Source organism: Phocoena sinus, chromosome 3 (genome assembly GCF_008692025.1).
Source record: "Phocoena sinus isolate mPhoSin1 chromosome 3, mPhoSin1.pri, whole genome shotgun sequence".
In the NCBI taxonomy this organism is placed as follows: domain Eukaryota; kingdom Metazoa; phylum Chordata; class Mammalia; order Artiodactyla; family Phocoenidae; genus Phocoena; species Phocoena sinus.
This window is the reverse complement of record NC_045765.1, coordinates 143,358,932-143,386,518: the sequence shown is the minus strand read 5'-3', so window position 1 is coordinate 143,386,518 and position 27,587 is coordinate 143,358,932. Positions and strand designations below refer to the sequence as shown.

Sequence of the window (27,587 nt, the reverse complement as noted above, 5' to 3'; positions counted from 1 at the left end):
AGAGAGGTTTCCTTAGCTTTCATAAGAATTTATAGTAATCTCGTAGAAAAACAGTGGTCATTATTTAAAATGTGTTACACTTACCAGAAAATTATGTTAATGTCAATAAATGAATTCCCTGTAGTAGGGGGAAAAAATGAAGATTGAAAAACAGATTCATTTTAAACCATACTTTTTTTAAGGTACTCTCTTATACCATGTTTAGGTGTGAGAGAAGAGGAAAACTTAGTTAACAAAGTTTTAGTCATATTGGTGAACATGTCACCTAAATTCACAGCCTTTCCATTATTTATCTTTGAACAGATGTGGTAGTAAGCAAGGTGAAGAAGATTACAGACCACTATTTGAAAATTTTGTTCAAGACCTTCTTTCAACAGTCAATAAGCCTGAATGGCCAGCTGCTGAACTACTCCTTAGTTTGTTAGGGAGACTGTTGGTAAGAGTATAGCATTTAAAGATTATTAGATTACTAGAAGACAACATAATGAGGATGTACTCTGATTCACAGATGATGAATTCTTTAAAAATGTGTAAGGAAATATGACCATTGCATCTCTATTTTTGCATGTGCATAACTGTACACAATACTGTCAGTACCTCGTAGAAACTTGGAAATGTTGTGACTTTCGGTGCTTTCATTTCATTACATAAGATAACAGTGCTTTAAAAAACTTTTTTGTTGTTGTTTTTTTGTTTTGTTTTGTTTTGTTTGGAGGTATTGTTAGTTAAAAGCATCTCAACACTGAGTCATAAGTTATTGTAGTTAATTCATTTCAAAGCATGAAACTGATTAATGTGAACTCTGTCATCTTTAAGAGTATTTCTAAAAACATGACACGTTTTAGTTCTAATGTAATATTGTATTAGGGAAATGCAAAGAAATACTATTGTGATTTTTCTTTTTATCTTTAGACTACATTTGGACTTGTGCAATTGTTACAAAGTTTTTGGGACCTTACTTTTTGTCAGCTGGAAAACTTAATACTATTCTGAAACCAAGATAATTTTTCATAGGCATCAGAATTCCAGCCTAACAAATTCTTACTCAGTAATAATCCCATTTTATAGAGTTTAGCCTACATTTAAAGAAAGTGACTGTGTTCTTAGGAAGGTTTAATTTTATTATATATGTACACGTATATATATATATATGTATATATATATATATATATATATATATTTTTTTTTTTTAATGAAAATGTTAAAAATTCCAGAAACTCAAAAGGCAATTACTGGGAGTTCCCTGGTTGCCTAGTGGTTAGGATCCTGGGCTTTCACTGCCATGGCCTGGGTTCAGTCCCTGGTCAGGGAACTAAGATCCCATACGCTCTGGGGTGAAACCAAAAAAATAAAATAGAATAAAATTTTTTAAAAAGTCAATTACTTTGTGGAACAATATGACAGGGGAAAAAAGTGTTTAACTTTCAAATAATACAACATAGATTTGGTATTTATAAGTTGCTATTAAAAATAGTATAAATCGGTTAAATTAAAACAAAATTATTTTTCATATGTAGGTTCATCAATTCAGTAACAAGTCAACAGAGATGGCTTTAAGAGTGGCATCTCTTGATTACCTTGGAACTGTTGCTGCACGACTGAGGAAAGATGCTGTTACAAGCAAAATGGATCAAGGGTCTATAGAACGAATTTTAAAACAGGTATTGAGATAAAGAATTTGAATTTGGGGGATAAGTAATAGTTAAGTACTTTTTAAAGATATTCTTCTGTTAGTGTTACATTTTGTAGATTCAGAATAAAATCTTACTCCTAAAAATGGGCTTTTTCAAAAGCTCCACTGAGAAAATTTATACTGTAGGGTGAATTATGTGTAGCAGGAACTTTCAGATGATTTATATAATCCTTAATTTACTTTCTTTTTGTGAACTACTGTTATGAATGTATGATGGTATTTTTCTATTTGGTTTAACAATACCTTTTTTTTTTTGAACTATGGACGAGATGGTAGTAATACTAAAAGTTACTTAAGAAAATTGATAGGTAAATAATCTCTAATCCTACCATGCACAATGTTTTCATTTTCTTTCTACTCTTTTTTCTTTTTTTTAATGTCCATAACCATATCCATTGCTGGCCATGACAAATGCCTCTAATTTTTTTTTCTTGTTACTATACTTTGTATTTTGAAATAATTTTAAACTTACAGAAAAGTTTTAAGAATAGTACAAAACGTTCCCATTAATCTTTCACCCAGATCCCTTAGTGGTTGACATTTGCTTTATCATTCTTTTTCAAAATATACACGCATGTGTATCTGTATATGCATTTTTATTTTCTTTTGAACCATTTTGAGCAGACAGGATGCCCCCATGACCCCTGAATTTCAAAGTGTGATTCCCTGGGCAAGCAGCACCAACTTTTACATCACCTAGGGACTTGTTAGAAATGCAAATTCTCAGGACTCTCTCTGGAACTACTGAATCAGAAGCTCTGGTGGTGGGGACAAGCAGTCTGGTTTAACAGACCCTCCAGGTGATTCTGTTGAATGCTGAAGCTTGAGAACCACTGCTTTGTGTATGTTTTCTACGAACAAGAACTCTCATTTAAATATCCACAGTACAGCTATGAAAAGCAAGAAATTACCATTAATATAATACTACCATTTAATGGAATATTACCATTCCTGTTGTATTTGATAGATTATCATTTGTTGCTGTCATTATTGTAGCACTCAAATTGAACTAGATTTGACCAGTGGGAGCCCCTTTAAACTGCCTTTTGTATCTTTTTGATATCTTCCCATCTTTCCTTGAGGACTTTGTGGCCCAAGATGTTTCAGACTCATCTTTTACTTTCCTTGTGCCAGCCCTGGAATCAGCCATTTTTCCAAGTATTGCTGATTCCTTTAATTGAAGAATGGTAACTAGGTGATTTTCAGTATTTCTGAGAGTAGACCTAGGACCTCTTATTTGCCACATACGACCATGTACTGTACACTGTAAAACTTGAGGGGAGTGATCCTTGGTAAATATTTTTATGACTCTTGACAGACTTCCGAAAAGCTTTTGGAACTTTACAGTGTACTAGTTTACAGTTCTATGACTAATTTCTGAATGTATCCATTTCACTATACTCCAAGAATATAGGTTATTCTAATCTTTGTTTTCTACTTAGATATATTCTAAACCATATATTTGGCATTTCACATGGTAAACCAGAAAATAAGCTATAGACATTAATGTCAACTCAGAGTTAATTTCTGCTTCTGTATTGTTCTTGACAGAACCAAAGACTCAGTCCCTTTCTGATTCTAGATCAAATGCACAGCTCAAATATACCTACTGTATATTTAATATCGTACATGAAATAAAGTACTATTTTATGTTAATTGCAAATAAAAATATTTCCCTTTCAAAATGTTTTTAAAAAATAATATCCCAAAGACACCTGTAACACATAATAATTCAGACAATAATTAGTTTCCATTTACTAGATTAAAAGTTTGGAATTATCTCTTACCAAACAGAAAACCAGTGCTAGGACCTTCCTACCTCTGAAGATTTACATACATGTTGTTCTAATAATTATTATGTCAGCTACTTACGAGCTTCTTTAAAGAAAGTTAACATGTAGTTCATAAAAATAAAGGTTAACCTCAGCTATTAGTACACTTCAGCTATCAATATATAATGTTTTTCAAAAATAGTATTCTTCTGTTTCTTCCCATACTTATATTTTTATCATTTATCAGATTTTTATCATTTATCAGATTTGTATGTGCAACTGGATGATTTGTTAAAAAACATTAGTAGTATCTTTTTCGTTACTACTTGGTTTATTTTGTAGGTTTCAGGAGGAGAAGATGAAATCCAACAGTTGCAAAAAGCATTGCTTGATTACTTGGATGAAAACACTGAGACTGATCCTTCACTAGTGGTAGGATTCTATTCTCCCTTTTTATTGGAGAGTTTACATGTTTGTTTCAAACTTGGTCTGTAAGAAAATTGAGAAGTGTTGTGAAGAGGAAAGTTGTATTGGAATCTTGATTTATAAAACGGGTACATGATAGTCTAAACGAAAAAGAATGATTTGTCTTAAATGGAATTCTGGTACAGATATTGTAGTTTACTAAAATTGTGTGACATGGGAAATATTTGGAAATCTTTCCATAGGTTATCTTTGAGACCAGGTGAGATCATTTGTCCAGGTGGTGCATGAGATAATCTGTTAGCATATAAAAAGAATATTAGAATTTTATATCTATTTTTAACTATAATCCTTAATTCTGTTTTTTTATATATTAGGTATCCAGAATATTAGTAAAAGAAGTTTATATGTAAAATTTATACACTATATTGGGGCACTTTTTAATTTTTTTTTTAATTGATGGGATATGCATCTAAAGTGGTTGGAGATAACTAAGCTGTTCAGCCAACTACTGCAAGTTTTCAGTCTTCGTGGAAAGGAACAGATTATACAGTGATGTACGTCAATTATTTCTCAATAAACGTGAAAAAATAAACAGGAACAGATTAAAAGGAACAGATTATAGGTGCACCTTGGTGTTAATATATTTCAATTATAATTGGCTATGTATTTCTTGAAGAAGTAAGGTGAAATTTTGAAAATAACTATAGAGTCTTCTACCTTCAGCATTTTATCCATGTGTTCTAAACTTTTCTAGTTGACCCATCATCTCTAATTTTACTGACTCGTTGTGTGATACCGTCCTTAGTTAAGTAGTTATAGTAGTATCGTAGACTTAATACAGTTGTGTTTATAAAATTATCTTTTGACGTCATTGATATAACTGTTAGGACAAAGTAAAATAATAAGTTTTCTATCATTTAGATATTCTAAATGTTCTAGCTTTCTTAAAATCTGTCTTTATCTGATGGAAGTTTTTTTAAATTAAACCTTGATATTTGTATTCCTGATTGTGAACACTTTATCAGTATGTTGGAAATTTTGTTACTAATTTCATCAAACTCAAATCTCACCAAATTTCTTTCCAGTTTTCTCGTAAATTCTATATAGCCCAGTGGTTCCGTGATACAACTCTGGAAACAGAAAAAGCGATGAAATCACAAAAAGATGAAGAATCATCTGAAGGAACACATCACGCAAAGGAAGTTGAGACAACTGGTCAAATTATGCATCGAGCTGAAAATCGGAAAAAGTTTCTTAGAAGCATTATCAAAACCACACCTTCTCAGTTCAGCACATTAAAGTAAGATCCAAAGAGAAAACATCTTTACTTTTTCAGTTATCTCTTTGATATCTATTTACCTACTTTACAAAAAAATTAAATAAATTAAAATTTAATGACTTTTTGTTGCAGGATGAACTCTGATACTGTGGACTATGATGATGCTTGTTTGATTGTTCGATACTTGGCCTCTATGAGGCCGTTTGCCCAGAGCTTTGATATTTATTTGACACAGGTAAACTGGACCAGAATTCCTTATACAATGAAATTGATTTTTCTAATTCTGGTTACTTGTGTTTGAGTATGATGTCTATTCATTGTTGAGAACAGATATTTTAAAAAATCATGAAAGTAACATTTGTTTCTGTGTTCCATATTTGTTAAAATATCTTTGTTCTGCATGCCTTTTACCTATTGATTCTTGTTTTACAGATAAATGGATATGTATCTGTATGGTACAGGTAGAGTGATGGTATATAGGTAGAGTGATTGATGTTATAAAAATATTCAATTCCAAGTTATTATTTAAATGATACTAAATATCCTTGATTAAAGTTACAGATAGGAAGGTTTCAGTGGGGCTACAGGTTCTTGCAGATGAAGCATAGCAATAAAAAACAGGTTTAATTGAGAATGCCAGGATAAAGGAAAGTCCCTAAAGCAGAATGCTTTACCATGTTTTAAGTTAAAGCTTTGGATCAGTAAGATAACAGATCTTTTACTCACTTATATAAAAATTAAAGGAAAGTGAGTATGATATTTATTTTAATTTTTTTGCATGTTTTCTTTCTATATTTTGTTAAATGTTATGTGTTCTAAAATTGATGAAAATGTCAATATTTGCTTGGCAGATCCTTCGAGTTCTTGGTGAAAATGCAATTGCCGTTCGAACAAAAGCCATGAAGTGTTTATCTGAGGTTGTTGCTGTAGACCCCAGTATTCTAGCAAGGGTAAAGAGGAGCACAGATGATTCTTTTTATTTGAGTTTTCTATTCAAATTAAAATATTAGTTCTACTTGGTATAAATTACGTTTTCTTTATTTTTCTTTAGCTGGATATGCAGCGAGGAGTTCATGGACGATTGATGGATAACTCCACTAGTGTCAGAGAAGCAGCAGTAGAATTACTAGGTCGATTTGTCCTTTGCCGACCTCAGCTTGCTGAGCAGTATTATGATATGCTGATTGAAAGAATATTGGTATGTTTGTTATGTCATTTTTATTGTAATTTATGAGTATAATTTTGCCTTCCTAATGTCACTTTTTAAAAATGTTAAGCTAGAAATGTAGATATCAATTATGTATTTATATTAATTACCTAATCTGTAAACTATAGCAGCTTTCTAAAGAAGGACATATTTCAAGAGGAGGGCTGCTCAATATTGTAAAACAAATCATTGGCAAAAATTGGATTCCTTTTTACAGTTACTCTTGCCTTTTGATTATGCCAGTTTACAATGAGTAAATGATAGGAGCTACATGGCATAGTTAAATATTTTGGACAGGAATCTAGAGTAATTATATATGTACATATATAAACAGGAAGAATTGTTTCAGTGAGAACTAGGTATAGAACTTTGGTGTCTGACAGTATTTTTGGCCATTATGTATATTCGCATGTTTCCTGAAAGCTGAATTATGACAAGCTCAGATACCTGCAAGTTAAACAAGAAAGTCATTTGAGTCTTAAGACCAAACTTAAGAAACACTATTCTAAGATATTCTTTTCTTCTATGTCATTGAATTCTCTGGCCCTGAAGTATTTCCCTGGAAAATGAAAGAATGAAAAAATGAAACACTGGCATTACAAAATATCTGTAGAATTTTCATACCACCCACTGCAGACATATTGATTTCTTCTGTAACTCAACAGAGATGCATTAGGTACAGGATTAGGTATTTCTGAAATGATAAGAGTTTATTTTATCACCTTTAGCCCAGCATTAGAATACAGTGCGACTGAGAGTTACAGATAATTTCATCTTCAACTAGCATAAAATCTTGATGGAAACAAAGAATTTTAAGGAAAGAGTGGAAGAATTCTTTCCATTTTAGTGCCTCACTCTTTTCAAGAGTGAAAGATAAGCTCCTCAGGATTTTCAGATATAATGAACTCTGACAGTGTCTACCTTAGTAATGTATCCTAAAATATTTTCACAATTGCTAAATTGCATAATGGAAATAATTTTGCACAATAACTGTTCAATGCTTTTTATTTATTTTAAAAATGCTTTAATTATGAAAACTTGTAAAGTTAAAGAAAAATATTACAATGAACACCCAAGTATCCACCACAATATTTCAACTCTATTTTTTTTTAATATATAAATTTATTTATTTATTTTTGGCTGCGTTGGGTCTTCGTTGCTACACACAGGCTTTTTCTAGTTGTGGCAAGCGGGGGCTACTTTTCATTGCAGTGCGCGGGCTTCTCATTGCAGTGCCTTCTCTTGTTGCAGAGCATGGGCTCTAGGCACACGGGCTTTAGTAGTTGTGGCATGCAGGCTCGGTAGTTGTGGCTCGCGGGCTCTAGAGCACAGGTTCAGTAGTTGTGGCACATGGGCTTAGTTGCTCCACAGCATGTGGGATCTTACTGGACCAGGGCTTGAACCTGTGTCCCTTGCTTTGGCAAGTGGATTCTTAACAGTGCACCACAAGGGAAGTCCCTCATCTCTATTTTATTTAGAGTATTCTCTAGCTCCTTTTTACACACATCCACCATGACATTGACTAATTTAAAAAGGCCAAGCCAGAGACTTCCCTGGCAGTCCAGTGGTTAAGACTGCCTTCCAATGCAGGGATGCAAGTTCCATCCCTGTTCAGGGAGCTAAGATCCCACATGCCTTGGGGCCAAAAAACCAAAAGATAAGACAAATACCGTATGCTAACACATATATATGGAATTTAAGGGGAAAAAATGTCATGAAGAACCTAGGGATAAGACAGGAATAGAGGCGCAGACCTACTGGAGAATGGACTTGAGGATATGGGGAGGGGGAAGGGTGAGTTTTGACAGGGCGAGAGGGAGTCATGGACATATACACACTAACAAACGTAGTAAGGTAGATAGCTAGGGGGAAGCAGCCGCAAGGCACAGGGATATAAGCTCGGGGCTTTGGGACAGCCTGGAGGGGTGGGAGGGGGAGAGTGGGAGGGAGGGAGACGCAAGAGGGAAGACACATGGGAGCACATGTATATGTATAGCTGATTCACTTTGTTATAAATCAGAAACTAACACACCATTGTAAAGCAATTATACCCCAATAAAGATGTTAAAAAAAAAAAAAAAAAACCAAAAGATAAAACAAACAATATTGTAACAAATTCAATAAGGAATTTTAAAATGCTCCACATCAAAAAATCTTTTAAAAAAAGGAAAATATCATTAAAAAATAAAATAAAATGGCCAGGCCAGTATTGTTATTTCCTCATGGTTTTGTTTCATTTAATCTGTTCCTTTGTTTCTTATATTTACTATAAATCATAATATAGTGACAATGGTTTGAAAGAGTTAGGTTAAACATTTTTGTTAAATATACTTCATATGCTGTTTAAGCACCAGACACTGTCCTAAAAGTTCCATGTTTGTTATCCCTTTTAATTTTGGCAAGCTTATACTCTAGTCTTGTGTTCAGTGCTATTTCGTATTTTTCCATGTATTAGATATATTTTAAAAGCAAAGACAACATAATAAAATAAATTTATAGTAACATTAATAAAAGAGCATATAAAAAGGAAATATATAGACCATGTTTATCATGTTAATAAATAGTGTATATACTGCTTGTTGGTATTTTCTGATTTCATTTTACCAAATTTCACACACCTAAGCATCTCAATTTTTCTGATATTTAAAATACCTTTCTATTCCTAGGATACTGGTATCAGTGTCAGAAAAAGGGTAATAAAGATTCTAAGAGACATCTGTATTGAGCAACCAACATTTCCAAAAATTACAGAAATGTGTGTAAAAATGATTCGCAGAGTGAATGATGAAGAGGGTATTAAGGTGAGATAAAAATGTTGGCTACTTTAAATTTCATTTTTTAATTAATATTTTAAATAATTTAAATGTTTATTTTATATAAATTTTGTTAGTTTACATATATATACTTTACAAGTGAATCATCATTTTAGATTATAAATTCAAGAAAAAGACATACTTAGATATTTTTATTTCTAGATCTTGCATTAATTAATAAAATCTGATCTTAACCAATTTAGCAATTATAATATTTAATATCATTGTAGAGATTGCATTGTATATAGATAGTTTATTATCAAGTTAAATTTATTTTGATTTTCAAATGGTATGTGCTTGGTTTTCTAAATTAGTAAATACTTTGTTGAAAGTTTAATCCTGAGTTCATTAGTGAATTTACGTATATATGATTGTCCCTATATTTCTTTTGGGGGTTTTTTCTTTTGTTTTTTAACAACTTCTCCCCCAAAAGTAGAAAAAATGTGTTTTTAGTTTGATTAAAAGCATTTGAATGTGTACTCTCCAGTTCTATACTAGGCATCGTATTACCCATTTAAAATCATTGCCAAGTTGAAAAATATTATAATTTTTGTAAGTTAATTGCTGATTTAAAAAAAAAACTGAGGATGTCATACCAGTAGTTTCTGGTAATTTGTGTTTTGTTTAGTTATTTATAGGTTTTTTTTTTTTTTTTAATAGTTCTGTTTTGGGCTTTAATGAGAATTGGGGGTTAAGAATTTTGCCACATTCGTTGTAGTTACTTAGTTTGAAATTTTTCTTTCTTCTAGAAATTAGTAAATGAAACATTCCAAAAACTCTGGTTTACTCCAACTCCACACAATGACAAAGAAGCAATGACAAGGAAAATTTTAAATATCACTGATGTGGTAAGAAGGACTGGAACAAGGGTGGTCCCTTTGGATGCAAACCTCATTGAGGTCTGCCTTGTCTTACAAAGGGAGAGACAATGACAAGATATTTGGTTATTCTCTACTGCATCCCTTCCTTTATATTTCTGGATGTACTCAAGGGATGCAAGTAAGACGAGAGTGTTGTTTTCACCTAGCCCCACTTGTTGGCATCCACTGAGTTAAGCGCTGATATTAAAATTCTCCAGATTCTTCCAGTGATTGAAAATTGAAAGGGAAAGGAGAAGTGGGTAAAAAGATAACAATAACCCATGGATGGCAACCTGAAATGAGATAGTAATTTCTACCTTTTTCAGAAAACATGAATTAAGATTAGTTTCATTATGTTTAATTATACACATAAACCTCAACTTTTCTTGACCCAGAATACTGTTCATGTTTTGAACATAAGAAATTTTATATTATGGATTACATGATCAACTCTGTTTCACTAATGTCTTTAAATCTTCTATCTAGAAGGAAAATAAGAAGCAAACATTTCCATTTTTATTGTTTTTTAGACCTTGCAGATTTTTCTGATAGTATGTGATTCAATAATACTGTTCAGAATGTATACCATTTTTAAAATTTCAATACATTAATTTCTTGAATGTCTTCTAAGATATTTTTAGAATAAAGTTCTTTAACATGGTAAATAATTGGCTCACTGAAAAAATAGTTTACTCTAAAAATAATTTTTTTAATTTTGAACTTTGGATATTTATATACTTGAGGCTACAGCATAGCAAAAGTATATTTTAAAGTAAATTTCTAACTTTGATAGTTTCACCATTTCTCCCCTTAGGTTGCAGCATGCAGAGATACTGGCTATGACTGGTTTGAGCAACTTCTTCAAAACGTGAGTTTTTGTAGACTTTATGATTTAAAAGAAGTTTTTCAGTTATTTTTTAAGTATATACTTTGTGGTAGGGAAAATTTATTTCAATATATTAAGCTGAATGTTTTGTTTAATGAATTGTTCAATTGCTTGCTACAAGTAAGTTTTCTAAATCACTAATATTGATATTGTCTTCCCATCCTTCTAGATAATTTTTTTATCCCTTTAATCTAGATGATAGACATGAGATCTATAAATAGGTGTATAGATTACATTAAATATATATTTACATTATTTGACATGTTATAAAATATGTAGAATTTCCTTTAGTAGTGCAGGATTAAACCACAATTAGTGTTCTTTAAAAATTTTGTAAATTGAAATGTGAATTTTTTTTTATTTAAGAATTTTCAAATAGATAGAAGTACCCATCACCCAGCTTCAAAAATTGTTAGCACTTTCCTAATATCTTATTTATCTCTATCCCTCCCCCATCTTTTTTTTTTTAATTTTTTTTTTTTGGCTGTAATACCTTTAAAGAAAATCCCATACTTTGTATCATTTCACCCATAAATACTTTAGTATTGATCTCTAACAGAAATGACTTTTTAAAAAATAACCAGAATATCTTTATCATCTATATCAAAATAAATATTAATAAAATTATTTCCTAATATTTAATACCTTGTCGATGTTCACATTTCCCTGATTGTCTCAAAAATGTATTTTTATAGTTGGTTTACAGTTGCTTTGGTTGACATGGCTGTTAAGTCTTAGTCTATAATAGTCAACCCTTCACTCCTTTTTTCATGCCACTTACATGTTTTCCTGTAGAGTGTCCCACATTCTGGATTTCATAGACCTCTTCTTTCTGGTGTCATTTAAGTTGTTCCTCTGTCCACCGTTTTTTTCTGTAAACTCTTAAGTTAGATCTAGAGGTTTACTAATACTGAAGTTGAGTTTTAGGAGTATAGACAGAAATACTTCACAGGCAATGCTAAATATTATTGCCTCACATCAAGAGGCACATAATGTTTGGTTGTTACATTTTCAGTGATTTTGATTGACTGGTACATCTGTTATACAGTCTTTCAGGACTGGTTTTAAATGACCATTACCTAGGTTCATTATTTTCAGTAGAAGTTGCAAAATACTGATTTTTTTCTAGTTATTTTATTAATTAGCAAGGATTCTTCTTTAAAGAGGAATTTTGTCCTAATATTTGGCTACTGTACAATATAGTTTGTACAGGAAGGGCAGGGGAAATACTTTATTCTTTTCCATCACTTAATCAAGTTTCAGAATAATGAGTTTTCCTGTCAATATCAATGTGAACTAAAAGATTTTTGTATCTCTGTATTTTAATTTATTGCAATCATAATTCTTTTTGAAGCTCAAATTGTCCCGTCTTTGCCCAGTGGTAGTTCCTTCAAATGGATCTTGTATCTTTTTGGTATAAACTCATTATTCTTTTGTAGCCTGATTACTTTCTGCCTCTAAAAGATGCCCCAGACTCAACTTATACATTTTCTGTCCCAATCCTGAAATCAACCATTTTTCCAAAGAGCCATGAATCCCTTTGGTGGGAATAATCTGGGTGCTGTGGATGTTCATTGCTAACAGGTTATCATAGCTTTGGGCCTTTTCAGAGGATAGAGCTAAAAGATATATATTTCTTAGAAAGAAAAACATAAATCAAGAATTTATATTGATTTTTTTTTTTTTTTTTTTTTTTTTTTTTGCGGTATGTGGGCCTCTCACTGTTGTGGCCTCTCCCGTTGCGGAGCACAGGCTCCGGACACGCAGGCTCAGCGGCCATGGCTCATGGGCCCAGCCGCTCCACGGCATGTGGGATCTTCCCGGACCAGGGCACGAACCCATGTCCCCTGCATCGGCAGGCGGACTCTCGACCACTGCGCCACCAGGGAAGCCCTGTATTGATATTTTTAATTCAAATTTAAGATTATGAGATTCTGCTTCTTTGATTTTATTATTTCCTTTAGGCTAAAAATCTTACTTCCAAGGAAATGGACATAATTTCCTATTTGCTTTGCCCTACTATATTGACAGTAAGATTACTGGATACAGTTTAAGATTTTTTTTGCATTTCTTTTTATGTGTAGCTCACTAAACATACACCATTAAAAATCTATCATGAAGTAATTTTTTCTGTTCGATTATGTCAACAATTTACTATCTGTTAAGTCTGTTTGTTTACTTTTTTATTTTTAATAATACTTTTAGTAATAAAACTGTATTTAGCAATATTTTTAACAATCAATCAAAATTATTTTATTGAGGCATAATTTACATGCAAAAATATTCACCAATTTTAGGTGTACATTTTGATTAACTTTAGGAATTATTTACAGTGATGTAAAGAATATCACTCTTAAAAGCTTCCTTGTGTCTCTTTGTAGTTGATCCTCTCCCCTTGGTCCTTGGAAAACATTGATTCACTTTTTGTCACTACAGTTGTCCCTCTTGTAGAATTTCATATCAGTAGAATCATACAACATGTAGTCTTTTGTGTTTGACTTCTTTTAACTAGCAGAATGTTGCTGGTGTATTAATGTTTTACTCCTTTTTATTGCTGAGTAGTGTCAATAGTATGGATGTATCATAATTTCTTTATTCACAAATTTATGGACTTTTGGGTTGTTTTCAGTTTAGACTATTATGAATAATCCTGCTATGAATATTGGTGTGCAAGTTTTTGTGGGGATAGGTGATTTCATTTCTCTTGGGTAAATTCCTGTGATCGTAGTTGTTGGGTCATGTGGTGAGTGAGAAACTGCCAAGCTGTTTTTCCAAAATGGCTGAACCATTTTGCATTTCCACCAGCAATGTTACAGTTGCTCCACATCCTCACCAGTACTTGGTATTGTCATTCTTTTTAACTTTAGCCCTCTGGTAGTATGTAGTAATATGTTGCTTTAAAAAAAATTTTAAGATGCCTTTTTTAAGCATCCTCATGGTGTTTGCCTCTGTTATCCAGTCTGTAATATCTTGGACTCTCTTCATCAGTCATCTTCCATTTTATAATTTTACATGATATATTTGACATCCTTTCCCTCCTAAGTCAAATAATTAGCTCATTATATTATAGAGCCTTATGACTGTCTTAGTTATATTTATGTCAGCCATTCCAAAGGGGGCATAATTCCTAGAAAACTCTACAACAACGTTTCATGTGATAATTGTAATAAAAGTTAAAGTAAGAATTAAGTATAGCTATCAGAAATATCATTAGTTAGTATTAATAAAAAGATATTAGCAAGTTGAAAGTAGAAAAGAGAACACTAGATTTATAATCTCTTAGTAGTTTTATATTCTTTATATCTTTACTCTCTAGTCCTCGTTTAGTTCATTGCTTTCTGTTGCACCGTATTCATTGCTTTCCTCCTTTAGTTTCTGCCAACAATTTAGTTTACCAAAATGACATTGTGACTTTCTGATATAGTCATTGGACTAGCAGAGTTTAGTTTAATGAAATAAAGAAAACTAAAAAATATTTATATAAATACATCTGATGGAGATATAACCACTCTTAGCAGTTGTAACAGCACTGTGCATAAATTTTAAGAGAAGCTGGGAAGGATACATAGAAGGGACTACTGGAATTGTTTGAAATTCTTGAATTAAAAATAATTAGCACTCTTACTGTTTCCACATGGATTCATGTACACACATTCCATTCTGTCCAATTTCAGATATTTCTCATTATTATTTTTATGTTGGGTTGGCTTTGTATAGATCAGTGATTCCCAATTCATGGAATATGATTTCCTAGGGAAACTTGAAGTACTACATGAAATAGCTTCATATTTACACAGGCATCAAACTCTGTCCACTAACTACATATACACATTTTGTAAATGTATGGAAATTCAATTCCCTTATAACTTAATGAATTCATAGCTTTTTTGTGATTTTTTTTCAGTAGTGTGTGAAAGAAAAAGTTCTATCATGAAAGTCCTTACATTTTTTTTATTTCTAAAAAGTGGTTCAATTAATTTAAACCACTGTCATAGCCTATGGTGGGTACACAAAATTTATTTTACAGAGCCACTCATTGTCATTGTTTATGATCTAAGACTGCAGCCTTTTTTTAGTTTACAAGAAAATGTAGGTAATGAAAAAACTTGAATAAACTATATTTCATCTGTTCCTGGCCTTTGTAGTCCAAAACAAGATCTCCTTCTCGAAGTTTACAATCAAATACTCTTATTGCCATCAATCAGTGAATGAATAGAGAAACCGGTATATCCATACAATTTGATAGTGCTCCACATCATAAAGGAACAGACTGCTGATACATACAGCAACATAGACGGTTAATGAAAACACTGCCGAATGAAGGAAGCCTTACACAGAGGAGTACATACTCTGATTCCATTTATATGAAGTTCGAGGAGAAGCAAAACTAATCTGTATTGGAAAAAATCAGAGGAGTGATTGCAGGGGGCCAGGGATTGACTCAGAAGGGACATGTATTAGTCATGTTTCTCCAGAGAAACAGAACCAACAAGATACTGAGAAAGGGAGACAGAGAGATTTATTATAAGGAATTGGCTTATGTGATTATGGAGGTTCTTAAATCCCACAGTCTGCTGTCTGTAAACTGGAGACCCAGAAAAGCCCCTAGTATGTAGTTTAGTCTGTGTCCTAAGGCCCGAACCACGGAAGCTGATAGCGTAAATCCCAGTCCAAATGTGGGAGGAGACCAATGTCCCAGCTCAAGTACTCAGAAAATGGTTGGATTCTCCCTTCCTCTACCTTCTGTTCTATTCAGCCCCACCCACATTGGAGAGGGCAGTCTCCTTTGCTGAGTTCACGAATTCAAATGCTAATCTCATTTAGAACCACCTTTACTCACCAACACGTCCAGTAATAATGTGTAACCAGATAACTGGGCATCCCTTGGCCCAGTCAAGTTAACACTTAGAATTAACCATCACAGTTCTACCCTTTGTTAACTTGGTACCCATATACATCTACTTAAACCATACTAAATCCCCAAATAAAGACAATAACAAGGTCATGATTCTACCTAACATGATACAACTATCATGCATGTAACCAAAAATGCACCACCCTTCCCCAGAAGAAGTCCTTGAGTGATGTTTACTCTTCTTGATATCCCATAATTTAAGTACTGTGATGTCAGATTAACAACATTTAAATACTATGATATGAAGTCAGTACACTTTATGTTATGTGATAAAGGAATAGGCGGGGGGGGGGGGGGGGAAGAAAGATATTTTCTCACTTTCCCTCTCCCCCACCTCTGTACACACAACACACACATGCACACACACACAAATGTATTCATGACAAAATAAGTAGGAAATACTCATGGCAATTGAAGTCCTTATTTCTATAACTGGTAATGTGATCACAGCTGGTATAATACTAAGAGATGGCCTAAGGGATCTCTTGTATTCCAGACATACTCTTCCGTACCTCCATTATAGAGAAGTACTCCAGTTTCTTCTTGGTAGGCAGGATCAGTCACTCCATCCAGAACCCTAACTCCCTTCTTTGTTGTTGATTCAGAAGCATGAGGAGCACACAGTAGTTGGGTGACAGTACTAACTTTCAGTTCAGTGGGATTATGGTTGTGTCTCCTGGTAGAAACATTCCCTCTCTAGAACCTCTCTCTAAGCCAGCAGAGCATAAAGTAGATGGAACAGAAGCAAAAATTTTGCTAATGGGTCACTAGGGGTAATAGTGAGTGATGCCCCTCAAATTTCCACCTCTTGATTCCTGGACTAATCCTGGCTATGGACTAAACAGCACCATGTATCGGTGCTGATTCAGAGCATAAGAGCCTGCTGGAGAATCTTGCCTGAGCCATTGCAGGATATTGCCACCTATCTGGTGCTGTAACTGAATCTTTAAAGGGACATTCCACATTCTATCAAGTCAGCTGTTTCAGAATAGTCAGGAACATGAGCATGGGCTCGTTGCTGCACTTCTTTTGCTGTGAAGTGAGTTTCTTAATCAAAAGCAATGCTGTTGGGAGTACTATTATGATAGATAAGGTATTCTGTAAGTCCGCAGGAGATAGTTTTGGTAGAAGCATTGCCTGCAGGAAAGGCAAATCTGTATCCAGAGTGTCTATTCCAGTAAGAACAAAATGCTGCCTCTTCCATGATGGAGGCAGTCCAGTGTAATCAACCTGCCACCAGGTAGCTGGCTGATCACCACAGGGAATCATTCCATATGAGGGACTCAGTGTTGGTCTGTACTGCTGGCAGGTTGGGCACTCAGTGGTAGCCATAGCCAGTGTGGCCTTGGTGAGTAGAAGTCCAAGTTGCTGAGCCTATACATGGCCTCTATCTCTGCCACCATGGATAGTTTGTTCATGAGCCCATTGGGTGATGACAGGAGTGGCTGGGGAAAGAGGCTGATATCCTCAGAGAAGGTATCTGCAGAACAGGTCATCCTATCCACTTGATTTTTAAAATCCTCTTCTGCTAAGGTCACCCTTTGGTGAACATTCATGTGGGATATAAATATTTTCATGGATTTTGCCCATTCAGAGATGTCTCCACATGCCTCTTCCCCAGATTTCCTTATCAACAACTTTTCAATCATGTTCCTTCCAAGTCCCTGACCATCCAGCCAAACCATTGGCCATGACCCATGAATCAGTATATAATCACACATCTGGTCATTTCTCCTTCCAAGCAAAGTGAACAACCAGATGCACAGCTTCAAGTTCTGCCCAGTGGGAAAATTTCTCTTCACCACTGTCCTTCAGGGATGTCCCAGAAAGGAGTTGTATTGCTACAACTGTCCACTTTTGGGTGGTACCTGCATATTGTGCAGACCCATCTATAAACTGGCCCATTACATTGATGACATTATGTTGACTGTATAAACCAGGCCCAAGTCTTCTCTTCCTCTGTCATCTGACCCTAGGGTCTTGCCCATGGTCAGCTGAGGCCATAGGTGCAAGCTGGGAGAGAGAAGGTAGTGTAGCAGAAGTGGGAACCACAGGCATTTAGGCCATTTTTTCAAGTGCCCTTTAGCCTGCTCTGACCTAATCATGTATATACCACTTATATTTGATAATAGAGTATTGCTTTTCACACCCAACTTTATGGCTTGGTGAGTCAGAAAACACCCAGTTCATGACAGATCAGAATGCATGATAATTTGGTGGCCCATGGCTAGGTATTCAGTATCTACTGAGGCCCAGTAGCACGCCAAGAGCTATTTCTATGGAGGATGGCAAGGCTTTGCTCTGAAATCCTAAGGGCCTGTACTGCAGTTCACCTATGGGGGCTTGCCAAAGACTCCAAACAGCATCCCTGTCTTCCATTAACACTTCAAGCACCACTGGATCTGCTAGATCATATGGCCCAAGTGGCAAAGCAACTTGCACAGCAGCCTGGACCTATTCCAGAGCCTTTTTTTTTTTGTTCTGGGCCCCACTCAACACTGGCAGCTTCTTAGATCACTCAGTAAATGGGCCAGAATAATATACCCAAATGAGGAATTTGTTGCCTCCAAAATTCAAAGAAACCACTAGGTTTTGAGTCTCCTTTTTGGTTATAGGAGGGAGGAACCAGATGCAACATCTTATTCTTTACTTTACAGTGAATTTCTCAACATACCCCACACCACTAAGCCCCCAGGAATTTCTTTGAAGTAAAAGACCTCTAAATTTTTGTTGGATTTATTTCCCACACTTTGACACGCGCATCTTACCAGTAAGTCTAGTGTAGTTGCTACTTTTTGCTTACTACATACAGTCAACATAATGTCATCAATGTAATGGGCCAGTGTGATATCTTGTTGAAGGGAAAGATAATCAAGAACATGCAAACTAAATTATAATGTATGGCTGGAGAGTTAATATACCTCTGAGACAGGGCAGTGTAGTGTATTGCCAGCCTTGCCAGCTAAAAGCAAACTGCTTCTGGTGGGCCTTTGACAGGGATGAGAAAAAGGCATCTGCCAGATCAGTAGCTGCACACCAGATCCCAGAGGATGTGTTAATTTGCTCAAGCACTGATACGTCATCTGGTGCAGCAGCTACAATGGAGTCCCGACCTGGTTAAGCTTATGCTGATTCACTGTCATTCTCCAGGATCCATCTGTCTTCTCAGGCCAAATAGGCAAGTTGAATAAGGATGTGGTCGGAATCACAACCCCTGCATCCTTCAAGTCTCAGCAGTCCCTCCAGTGATACAGTATTGTTTTTGATTTACTATTTTCCTAGGTAGAAGCAGCCCTAGTGGCTTCCAGTTGGCCTTTCCCACCACAATAGCCCTCACTCCATTGATCAAAGAACCAACGTGGGAATTCTGTCAGCCTGTGAATAAATCTATTCTAATTTTGCATTCTGGAACTGGTGAAATAACCAGAGGATGGGTTTAGGGACCCACTGGACTCACTGTGAAACAGACCTGAGCTATACCTTCATTGATCATCTGACCTCCATAAGCTCCTATTCTGATTGGTGGGCCACAGTGATGTTTTGGGTCTCCTAGAATTCGTGTCAGTTCAGAGCCAGTGTCTGGTAATCCCTAAAAGGTCTAATAATTTTTTTCTCCCAATGCACAGTTAACCTGGTAAAAGACTATAGGTTCCTTTGGGGAAGGTTGGAGACAGGATTAACAGTATAAATTTTCAGTAGTGCATGGAACTCCTTCCTCAAGAGGATTCTTCAAAGAATGCTGTGGATTGAATATTTGTTGAATCTTCAACATAATGTTGAAGCTTAATCCCCGGTGTGATGGTATTAGGAGATGGGGCTTTTGGAAGATAATTATGTCATGAGAGTGGGGCCCTCATGAATCAGATTAGTGTCCTTCTAAGAAGAGACATGAGAGAAATTACCTGTCTGCTCTCTGCTGTGTTAGGATACAACAAGAAGACAGCCATCTTCAGGCTAGGAAGAGGATCTTCACCAGAAGCCAACCATACGTTGATCTTGCACTTCCCAACCTTCAGAACTATGAGAAATAAATTCTGTTGTTTAATCCATATAGTCTATGGTATTTGTTAAAGCAGCCCATACTAAGAAATTGGTATCAACAAGTGAGGTGCTGCTGAAATAAATACCTAAATATGTGGAAGTGACTTTGGAATTGGGTAGTTGGTAGACACCAGAAGATTTTTGAGGTGCATACTAGAGAAAAACTGATATTGCTGTGAAGACATTTAAAGGCAATTCTGATGAGGGCTCAGAAAGAAAAGAGAAGAACTATAGGGAAAGCTTCCTTCTCTTTAAAGCATATATATAATCATGTACAGAATGTTGGTAGAAATATGGATGGTTAAAAGCCATTCTGATGAGATCTCATATGCAAATGAGGAACATGTTGACATTCTCAGTCAACAGAGAAAAGTGAGTCTTTGTTATAACGTGACAAAGAACTTGGCTAAATTGTGTTTCTGTTCTAGTGTTTTGTGAAAGGTAGACCTTCAAGTGATGAAATTGAATGTTTAGCTGAGGAGATTTCTAAGCAAAGTGTTGAAGGTGCAGCTTGATTTCTCCTGCCTGAGTTTACAATCAAATACTGTCTGTCTCCATCAACCAGTGAATGGGTTAAAAAAAACCTGATGTATCCATACAACTTACTAGTGCACCATATCATAAAGGAACAAACTATTGATACATACAGCAACATAGGTAAATAATAAAAACATGCAGAATGAAAGAAGCCTTACACAGAAGAGTACATATTATGATTCCACTTATATGAAGCTCTAGGAGAGGCTAAACTAATCTATATTGGAAAAAAATCAGAAGAGTGGTTGCAGGGGGCCAGGGATTGACTGGAGAGGAACATGAGGGGACTTTCAGGGGTGATGGTAATAATCTATATCAGTGGTTCTAAAAGTTATCAAGATTACCTGTGACTTGATAGAAGTGAAGTTCTAAGGCTTTACCCCAGACTTAATCCGTAACTCTGAAGTAGGGGCCCACCTAAACAAAGTCTCCAGATGATTCTGATATAAATTAAAGATGGAGAAAGACTGTCCTTTATCTTGATAGGGAGTTTGACTTATATAGGTGAATACACTTAACAAAACCGGGCAAGTACACACTGAAGATTTGTACATATTTCATGTAAATTTTATCTCAAAAGGAAAAAAGAGGGCTTCCCTGGTGGCGCAGTGGTTGAGAGTCCGCCTGCCGATGCAGGGGACACGGGTTCGTACCCCGGTCCAGGAAGATCTCACATGCCGCAGAGCGACTAGGCCTGTGAGCCATGGCCGCTGAGCCTGTGCGTCTGGAGCCTGTGCTCCGCAACGGGAGAGGCCACAACAGTGAGAGGCCCGCGTACTGCAAAAATAAAAGGAAAAAAGGGGAAATACACTGATGTCTGCAGCTTACTTTGAAATGCATCAAAAAGATGGATAGAGATGTGTATATGTTTACATATACATATGCACACATATATCTATGCATGCATATCATGGGGCTGGTTTAACATCACACGTGTGTATGATTTAACATTAAACAAAAAATAATCATGTCGGGATACAGGAGAAATCATTGATAAAATTTAATACCCTTGAATGATAACTCATAGTAAACTAGGAATAAAATCTGACAGAGAATAAACTATAAAACCTAAAATGAAAATCGTGCAAAATGGAAAGATATTAAAACATCTCATCAAAATCAAGAACAAAAAGTATTCATTAACCTGTCAAAGTGATTAAAAAATGTATATGGAAAAGTAAAGAGCTGAAAATAATTGTCACTTCTGAAAATGCAGGGACACTGATGTGCCTTAACACACATATCAGGACTTATTTTTAGAGATACAGTAATTAAGGTAGCATGGATTTTTCAATAAATGAGACTGGGCCAAGTGGCTATCCATAAAGTTTTCTTTTTTTTTAATTCTTCATCTCAGCAGTCAATTCCATATAGATTAAAGGAAATCTTTAAAACTTACAGAAGAAAGTATATGTGTGAATATATTTTTGACCTTTCTTAGGGAAGAATTTCTTAAGTCACAAAAGCCATTAACCTGGAAAGATTGATAAATTTCACTGCCTTAAAATGAGGAACATTTATGAATCAAGAAAACACAAGTCACAAACTGGGAAAGATACCTGATACACATATCTAACAAAGGATCATTGTTAAAAGTATGTAAAGAACTCCTGTCCTGCAAACCAGTATAAGGCAGGAGTCCTGGCAGGAAAACAGGAGAAAGTCATGAATAGGCAGTTCATAGAGGAGATAGCACACATGGCCTATAAGGTATTCAGCCTCATAAGTAATATAGGAAATACAAATCAAGACCACATTTTACACCCATTTGATTGGCAAAAGTTGAAGTTCGGTGATAACAAATGACGGAGAAAAGATGGATTAAATAGCATCTCTTAAACACTGGTGCTGAGAAAATATTACAACAAAAGTTTTTAAATTTAGTATTATTTCATAAAGTTGAACTTTCATATATCCTATGACCCAGTAGTTCCACGCCAAGGTATATACCCAAGAGAATCTTGCATATGTGCACCAGGAGACAAGAATGTTCATTATGCCACTAAAATTTTAATTAACCTATCTTCAGAAGAATGGATAAATGAATTGCAGTATGGACATAAAACGGCCTGTCGTATAGCAGTGAAAATGAATAAAGTTGTTTCATGCAACAACCTAGATTACAGTTAGTGACATGTTAAGTGAAAAAGGCACATCCCAGAAGACTACATCCAGTATGATACCTTTCAGAAAGTTGAAAATCCAGCAAAACTATAAACAGTATTTAGCTTAGACAATTTTTTTAAGCAAAGAAATGGTAAAATTCCTGATAAGTGGTACCTTGAAAGTTAAAGAGGAAGATGGGATAAAGGAAGGAGCACATTGGGAAATATAAGTTATTGGAAATATTCTTGAGTTAGGTTCATAGTGCATCATTATATTTATAAGTAAATAAAAGGGCACATAACCAGTATTGGCAATGCCATGAACTAAAATTTATGACTAATACTTTTATGTAAACTTGATGTCTTGGAGAGCAGAAAGAAAAAACAGGCAAGGAGGTTGTTTTCTATTCCTGCCTGAAAAAGACCAGACTAGCATATAATTTTAATAGCTGCTTAAGGTTGAGTTATAGAGCAGGACAAGGAGAATTTGCTGTTCAGAGTTGTAACTGGGTAAATTGAAGTTCTCTTGCTTACATTTATTTCTTTAAATTGGAGGGAGCAGGGGAAACGTGTGTGATATGTTATTCTGATTGCTATCAGTTTTAATCATCCACGCATATTGTAGTGAAAGTTTAAACTTGTGCTGTCCCATACTAGCCACACGTGTTTTTTCATTTAAATTAACTTGAATTTTTATTTACTTTTAATTCCTCAGTTATACTATCCACATTTCAAGTGTTTTGTAGCTGCATGTGGCTTGTAGCAGCAATAATGGGCAGCACAGATATAGAACATATCCATCATTGTAGAAAGTTACATTGGACAGCACTGGAACTCTTTTCAGAAATTAAACATTTCAGTTTCTTTAACAGCCCCAGAATTGTATTAGCTATTCTTTATTAACAAAACAGATATACCTTAGATGACTTTATCATTGACCTCTGATTATTATGAAAGATTGGATTGGTTTTATTTTTGGGCTATAGTTAAACTGATCTCTTTTCCTCATATCATTATTCGTAACACTTTTCTAACATTGTTTATTAATAACTTGGTAAAAGATAACACAGGGAAGAAATCCAGCCTTGTGTTTTATAATTGCGAATTATAAGGTGCAATTCAGATGTAGTTACAATTATTTTAAAAATGTACTTTACCCATAATATACTTTTTTGAGACATCAAAGAACTTGAAATACTAAGGAATGGAATTCTCATTCTTTAAAATCATTCAACTAACATTGAGTGGTACTCTTAAGGGAAGGTCACCGTTCTCATTTCTCTCATATTCTACCTTAGGTCCTACACATAGCAATTTAAGTAACTTCATACTAAAATTGTTTGAAAGTATCTATAAATTACTGGTTTATAAGATATTTTAAAATATTTGTTACATATTTTTGATTATTAATTTGCATTTTCAGTATTAAATTGTTAATAACCAATTGAAAAGCTTATTACTTATGGACACATTTAATGCGTTTATATTATTATTGTCTAATGAATAATTATACTGGGATTTTTTTTTTTTATATATATACATATATAGTTGTTGAAGTCCGAAGAGGATTCCTCATATAAACCTGTGAAGAAAGCTTGTACTCAACTTGTTGATAACCTAGTTGAGCACATTCTTAAATATGAGGAATCTCTAGCTGGTAAGACATTTTATATATTGGTCGTTAAGTTGATTTTATAAGATATTTTAAAATACTTTGGGCACATTTCTCATTTTTGCCTCTAGCTCTGCTTAGCCTAATAATTAACTACTTCACTTTTAAATGAAATCTGTTTTTTGTTTGGTGTTGAATCCTAGGTTATATTGTTATGGTTGAGTAATATTATCTAGAGCAGTACAATAAAAGCATAGGACTTGTCTCTTCCACATACCTTTCAATAGCACATAATTTTAGATGTCATAATGGACAGGAATTAAAGTAAGTCCAGGGGCTAATATGTATTTAGCTAAATGCACTCATCCAAAAACTGTTCAATATCTTTTAAATTATATAAAATTTTCTATCAAAATGAAATTGTTTTAATTATTATAAAAATGTTTTTAAAAGATTTGTAGTATATACCTAATATCATTTATAATTATTATATAACATGTGCTTAATCTTGACCTAGAAAGCTCTTAATATTTTTTAATTGAGAACGTCCTTAAATATTTAATATTTTATATTATCACACTGTCAGTCACAAAATTGAAGTTAATGAAAATATAAATAATTATATAAAACTTATAAAAGTCATAATGGATATCTATTGCTTAAAAGCACACAAGACTAACATTATTTCCCATCCCCTAATGTACGTTAATGAGGAACAATAGTCAGCCTCAGTCAGTTTTCAGAATTGGGGGCCAGTTGCCTCTATACAGAGGTATCATTTATGGTAAAGTTGTTGATATTCTTTATATTTTTATTGCAGTTTTTTTTCTTTAATTTTTTTTTCATTTTCCATGTTTACCTCTTTTTCTTTGTATATTTTGTTGTTTCCCCTACTTTTCCCTATCCTAGATTTTAAGGGTGATACTGTTGTCACTTAATGTTAAAAAGTTTCTAATCTCCTCTAAAAACTCCTGAGAACCAAGAAACATTTTATCTCCTAACTAGCAACATTTTCCTTTCACCTGAACAGCATTTTGTTTACTTTTCTAATATAGCACTGGTCCACCTTCTTATCATTCCTGTCTTCTAACATTCTTCTACCACAGCAGCATCTCTTTTTCTCCCCAGTACCCTTAAACACAGTATCACCTCAGCTAAATTGTCTTTGTCCTCCTTTGCTAATTTTCTTTCGCATACTCATTTCCATCCAGTTTTAGATATAATCAATACCATGTTTATTCTGAAAATTCCATCTCTAAACTTCCCAACTTTCATTCTACTTTTTAACTTCAGTCCTACCCCCCTCAGTGTAAAACTTGCCTTCCCTAGTGCAGCTTCCTTGTCCTTTATCCTTTATATATGTAATATAACAAAGAAAAAATGAAATGCAGGAAGTCTAGCATCATAAGAAATGCTAATCTGTTGTATTCAGGCATGCACTGAATCTATTCAGGGGATAGTATTGAGTAATTTAAATAATATTCTGTATAATTTCCATTGCCTTGTCATATTTTAGTGTCTTATTTCTCTGTTTGTTTTTCCAGACTCTGACAATAAAGGTGTGAATTCTGGACGATTGGTAGCTTGCATAACCACTTTGTTCTTATTCAGCAAAATAAGACCCCAGCTCATGGTTAAACATGCCATGACTATGCAACCATATCTTACCACTAAATGTAGTGTAAGTATTAGAGCTGTCCTATTTTTCTCTTATATAAACCATGTAGTAAATATTTTAAATTTAAAATTCACATTGTGTCATCCACATTTTCACTGACAGATGACAGTCATTTTCACTGACAGATCAACTGGGTTATGTACTCAAATGTATGTTCTAATATTTGTGGCAAGTTATCTACAAACATCTTTTTTCTGATGTATTATAAATAAAGTTCAAGTCCCATTTCTTTGTGAACTCCTCAAGCTAAATCCTCAGTAATGCTTAATAAACGTAATTATCGTTAGGACTTAAAAGGTGAATAAGACAGAGTTCCTGTCACTGAGAAATTTACTGTCTTTCGGATTCTGATTTTGCTTTTCATTTGTCATTTTTGATATATTTTATTTATTTTTATAACGTATCAGTATATTGAATATGGAAGACCTAGGATCATCAGAGATGCTAGGCTGTTATTTTAAGTTAATATTACACATACTATATTTTCCTAAAATCAAATGTGAAGATTAAATATTACTTGAGTAAGATAATCTAGCAACTTAACATGACAGCTTGGTGAGTTAAGTGGCTTATTATAACACTAAATTTTAAAATACTCTAAAAACCTATAAATATAAATAGTTTTTTACTTCCTAAGGAGCTAATATGAACTGTTTACTAAATTTGTTTTGTTGCCACAGCCAGGTTTTTTTGGCGATCTAAATTAACAAATTCTAGGTGAAAATCTTCAGGATGTCCTGAGAAATTTTAAAGACAGAGGAAAGTACCAGAAGATAAATGCATTAAAAACAATATATAAAACAATATATAGGGCTTCCCTGGTGGTGCAGTGGTTAAGAATCCACCTGCCAGTGCAGGGGACATGGGTTCGAGCCCTGGTCCAGGAAGATCCCACATGCCGCGGAGCAACTAAGCCCGTGTGCCACAACTACTGACCCTGCGTGCCTAGAGCCCGTGCTTCGCAACAAGAGAAGCCACCGCAATGAGAAGCCCACACATCGCAACGAAGAGTAGCCCCTGCTAGCCACAACTAAAGAAAGCTCGTGTGCAGCAGCGAAGACCCAATGCAGTCAAAAATAAAGTAAATAAATTTATTTAAAAAAACAAAAACAATATATAGTACTTCTGAAAACAACATTTAATTCTATCTTTAGGACTTAGATCTTGGTGTTAGATCCAGAAATAAATTGATTAATATGTAATCTGTGGCTAATAATAATAGATAATATTTATTGAGCGCAGTGCCAAACACTGTGAAGAATTTTACATACATTATCTCATTTACATTGTGAAGTCGGTACTGTTATTATCTCAGTTTTACAGTTAAGGTACGAAAGCTTAGAGAATATAACTAACCTGCCTAGTGTCACACAGCTAACAAGTCCCAAAACTAGAATTCAACACCATGGCTTGCCTCTAGAATCTGAACTATAATGGAACCTTCATAAATTGTCCTCTTTTCAGTCAATATTTTTTTAAAGCAAGGTTACTTTGAAAACGTTTTGTATGATTTGTTATGCATATATACATATTTTTATATATACACCAATATAGAGTTTTATATAAATAAGGCCATCTCATAAATACAATAGACACATTTTTAAATTGTTTTTGTTTTTTATATCCTACCCCCATCTTTATTCCTCCTCTTCTCAAGATAAGCAATCTGGAATATCCTTGCCACTTTATCCATGTTTCTATAATTGTAGGCACACATAGACATGTAAACAAATGGTTGACCAGATTTTTAAAAAATCAGGTCA

General features: G+C 34.3%; 1 protein-coding gene across 4 annotated transcripts in view; it reads left to right on the top strand.

Moving 5' to 3' along the window:
* Positions 1-27,587, top strand: part of NIPBL (NIPBL cohesin loading factor) — a 197,335-nt gene that overhangs the window by 142,781 nt on the left and 26,967 nt on the right. For all 4 annotated transcript variants that reach the window (XM_032625187.1, XM_032625189.1, XM_032625188.1 and 1 more), the window contains 12 exons: positions 304-436; positions 1,518-1,661; positions 3,808-3,897; positions 4,977-5,191; positions 5,303-5,405; positions 6,022-6,120; positions 6,222-6,368; positions 9,044-9,178; positions 9,940-10,038; positions 10,865-10,918; positions 24,083-24,191; positions 25,691-25,827. In XM_032625187.1, the coding sequence (XP_032481078.1) occupies positions 304-436; positions 1,518-1,661; positions 3,808-3,897; positions 4,977-5,191; positions 5,303-5,405; positions 6,022-6,120; positions 6,222-6,368; positions 9,044-9,178; positions 9,940-10,038; positions 10,865-10,918; positions 24,083-24,191; positions 25,691-25,827 (1,465 nt within the window). The remainder of the gene's footprint in view (positions 1-303; positions 437-1,517; positions 1,662-3,807; positions 3,898-4,976; positions 5,192-5,302; positions 5,406-6,021; positions 6,121-6,221; positions 6,369-9,043; positions 9,179-9,939; positions 10,039-10,864; positions 10,919-24,082; positions 24,192-25,690; positions 25,828-27,587) is intronic.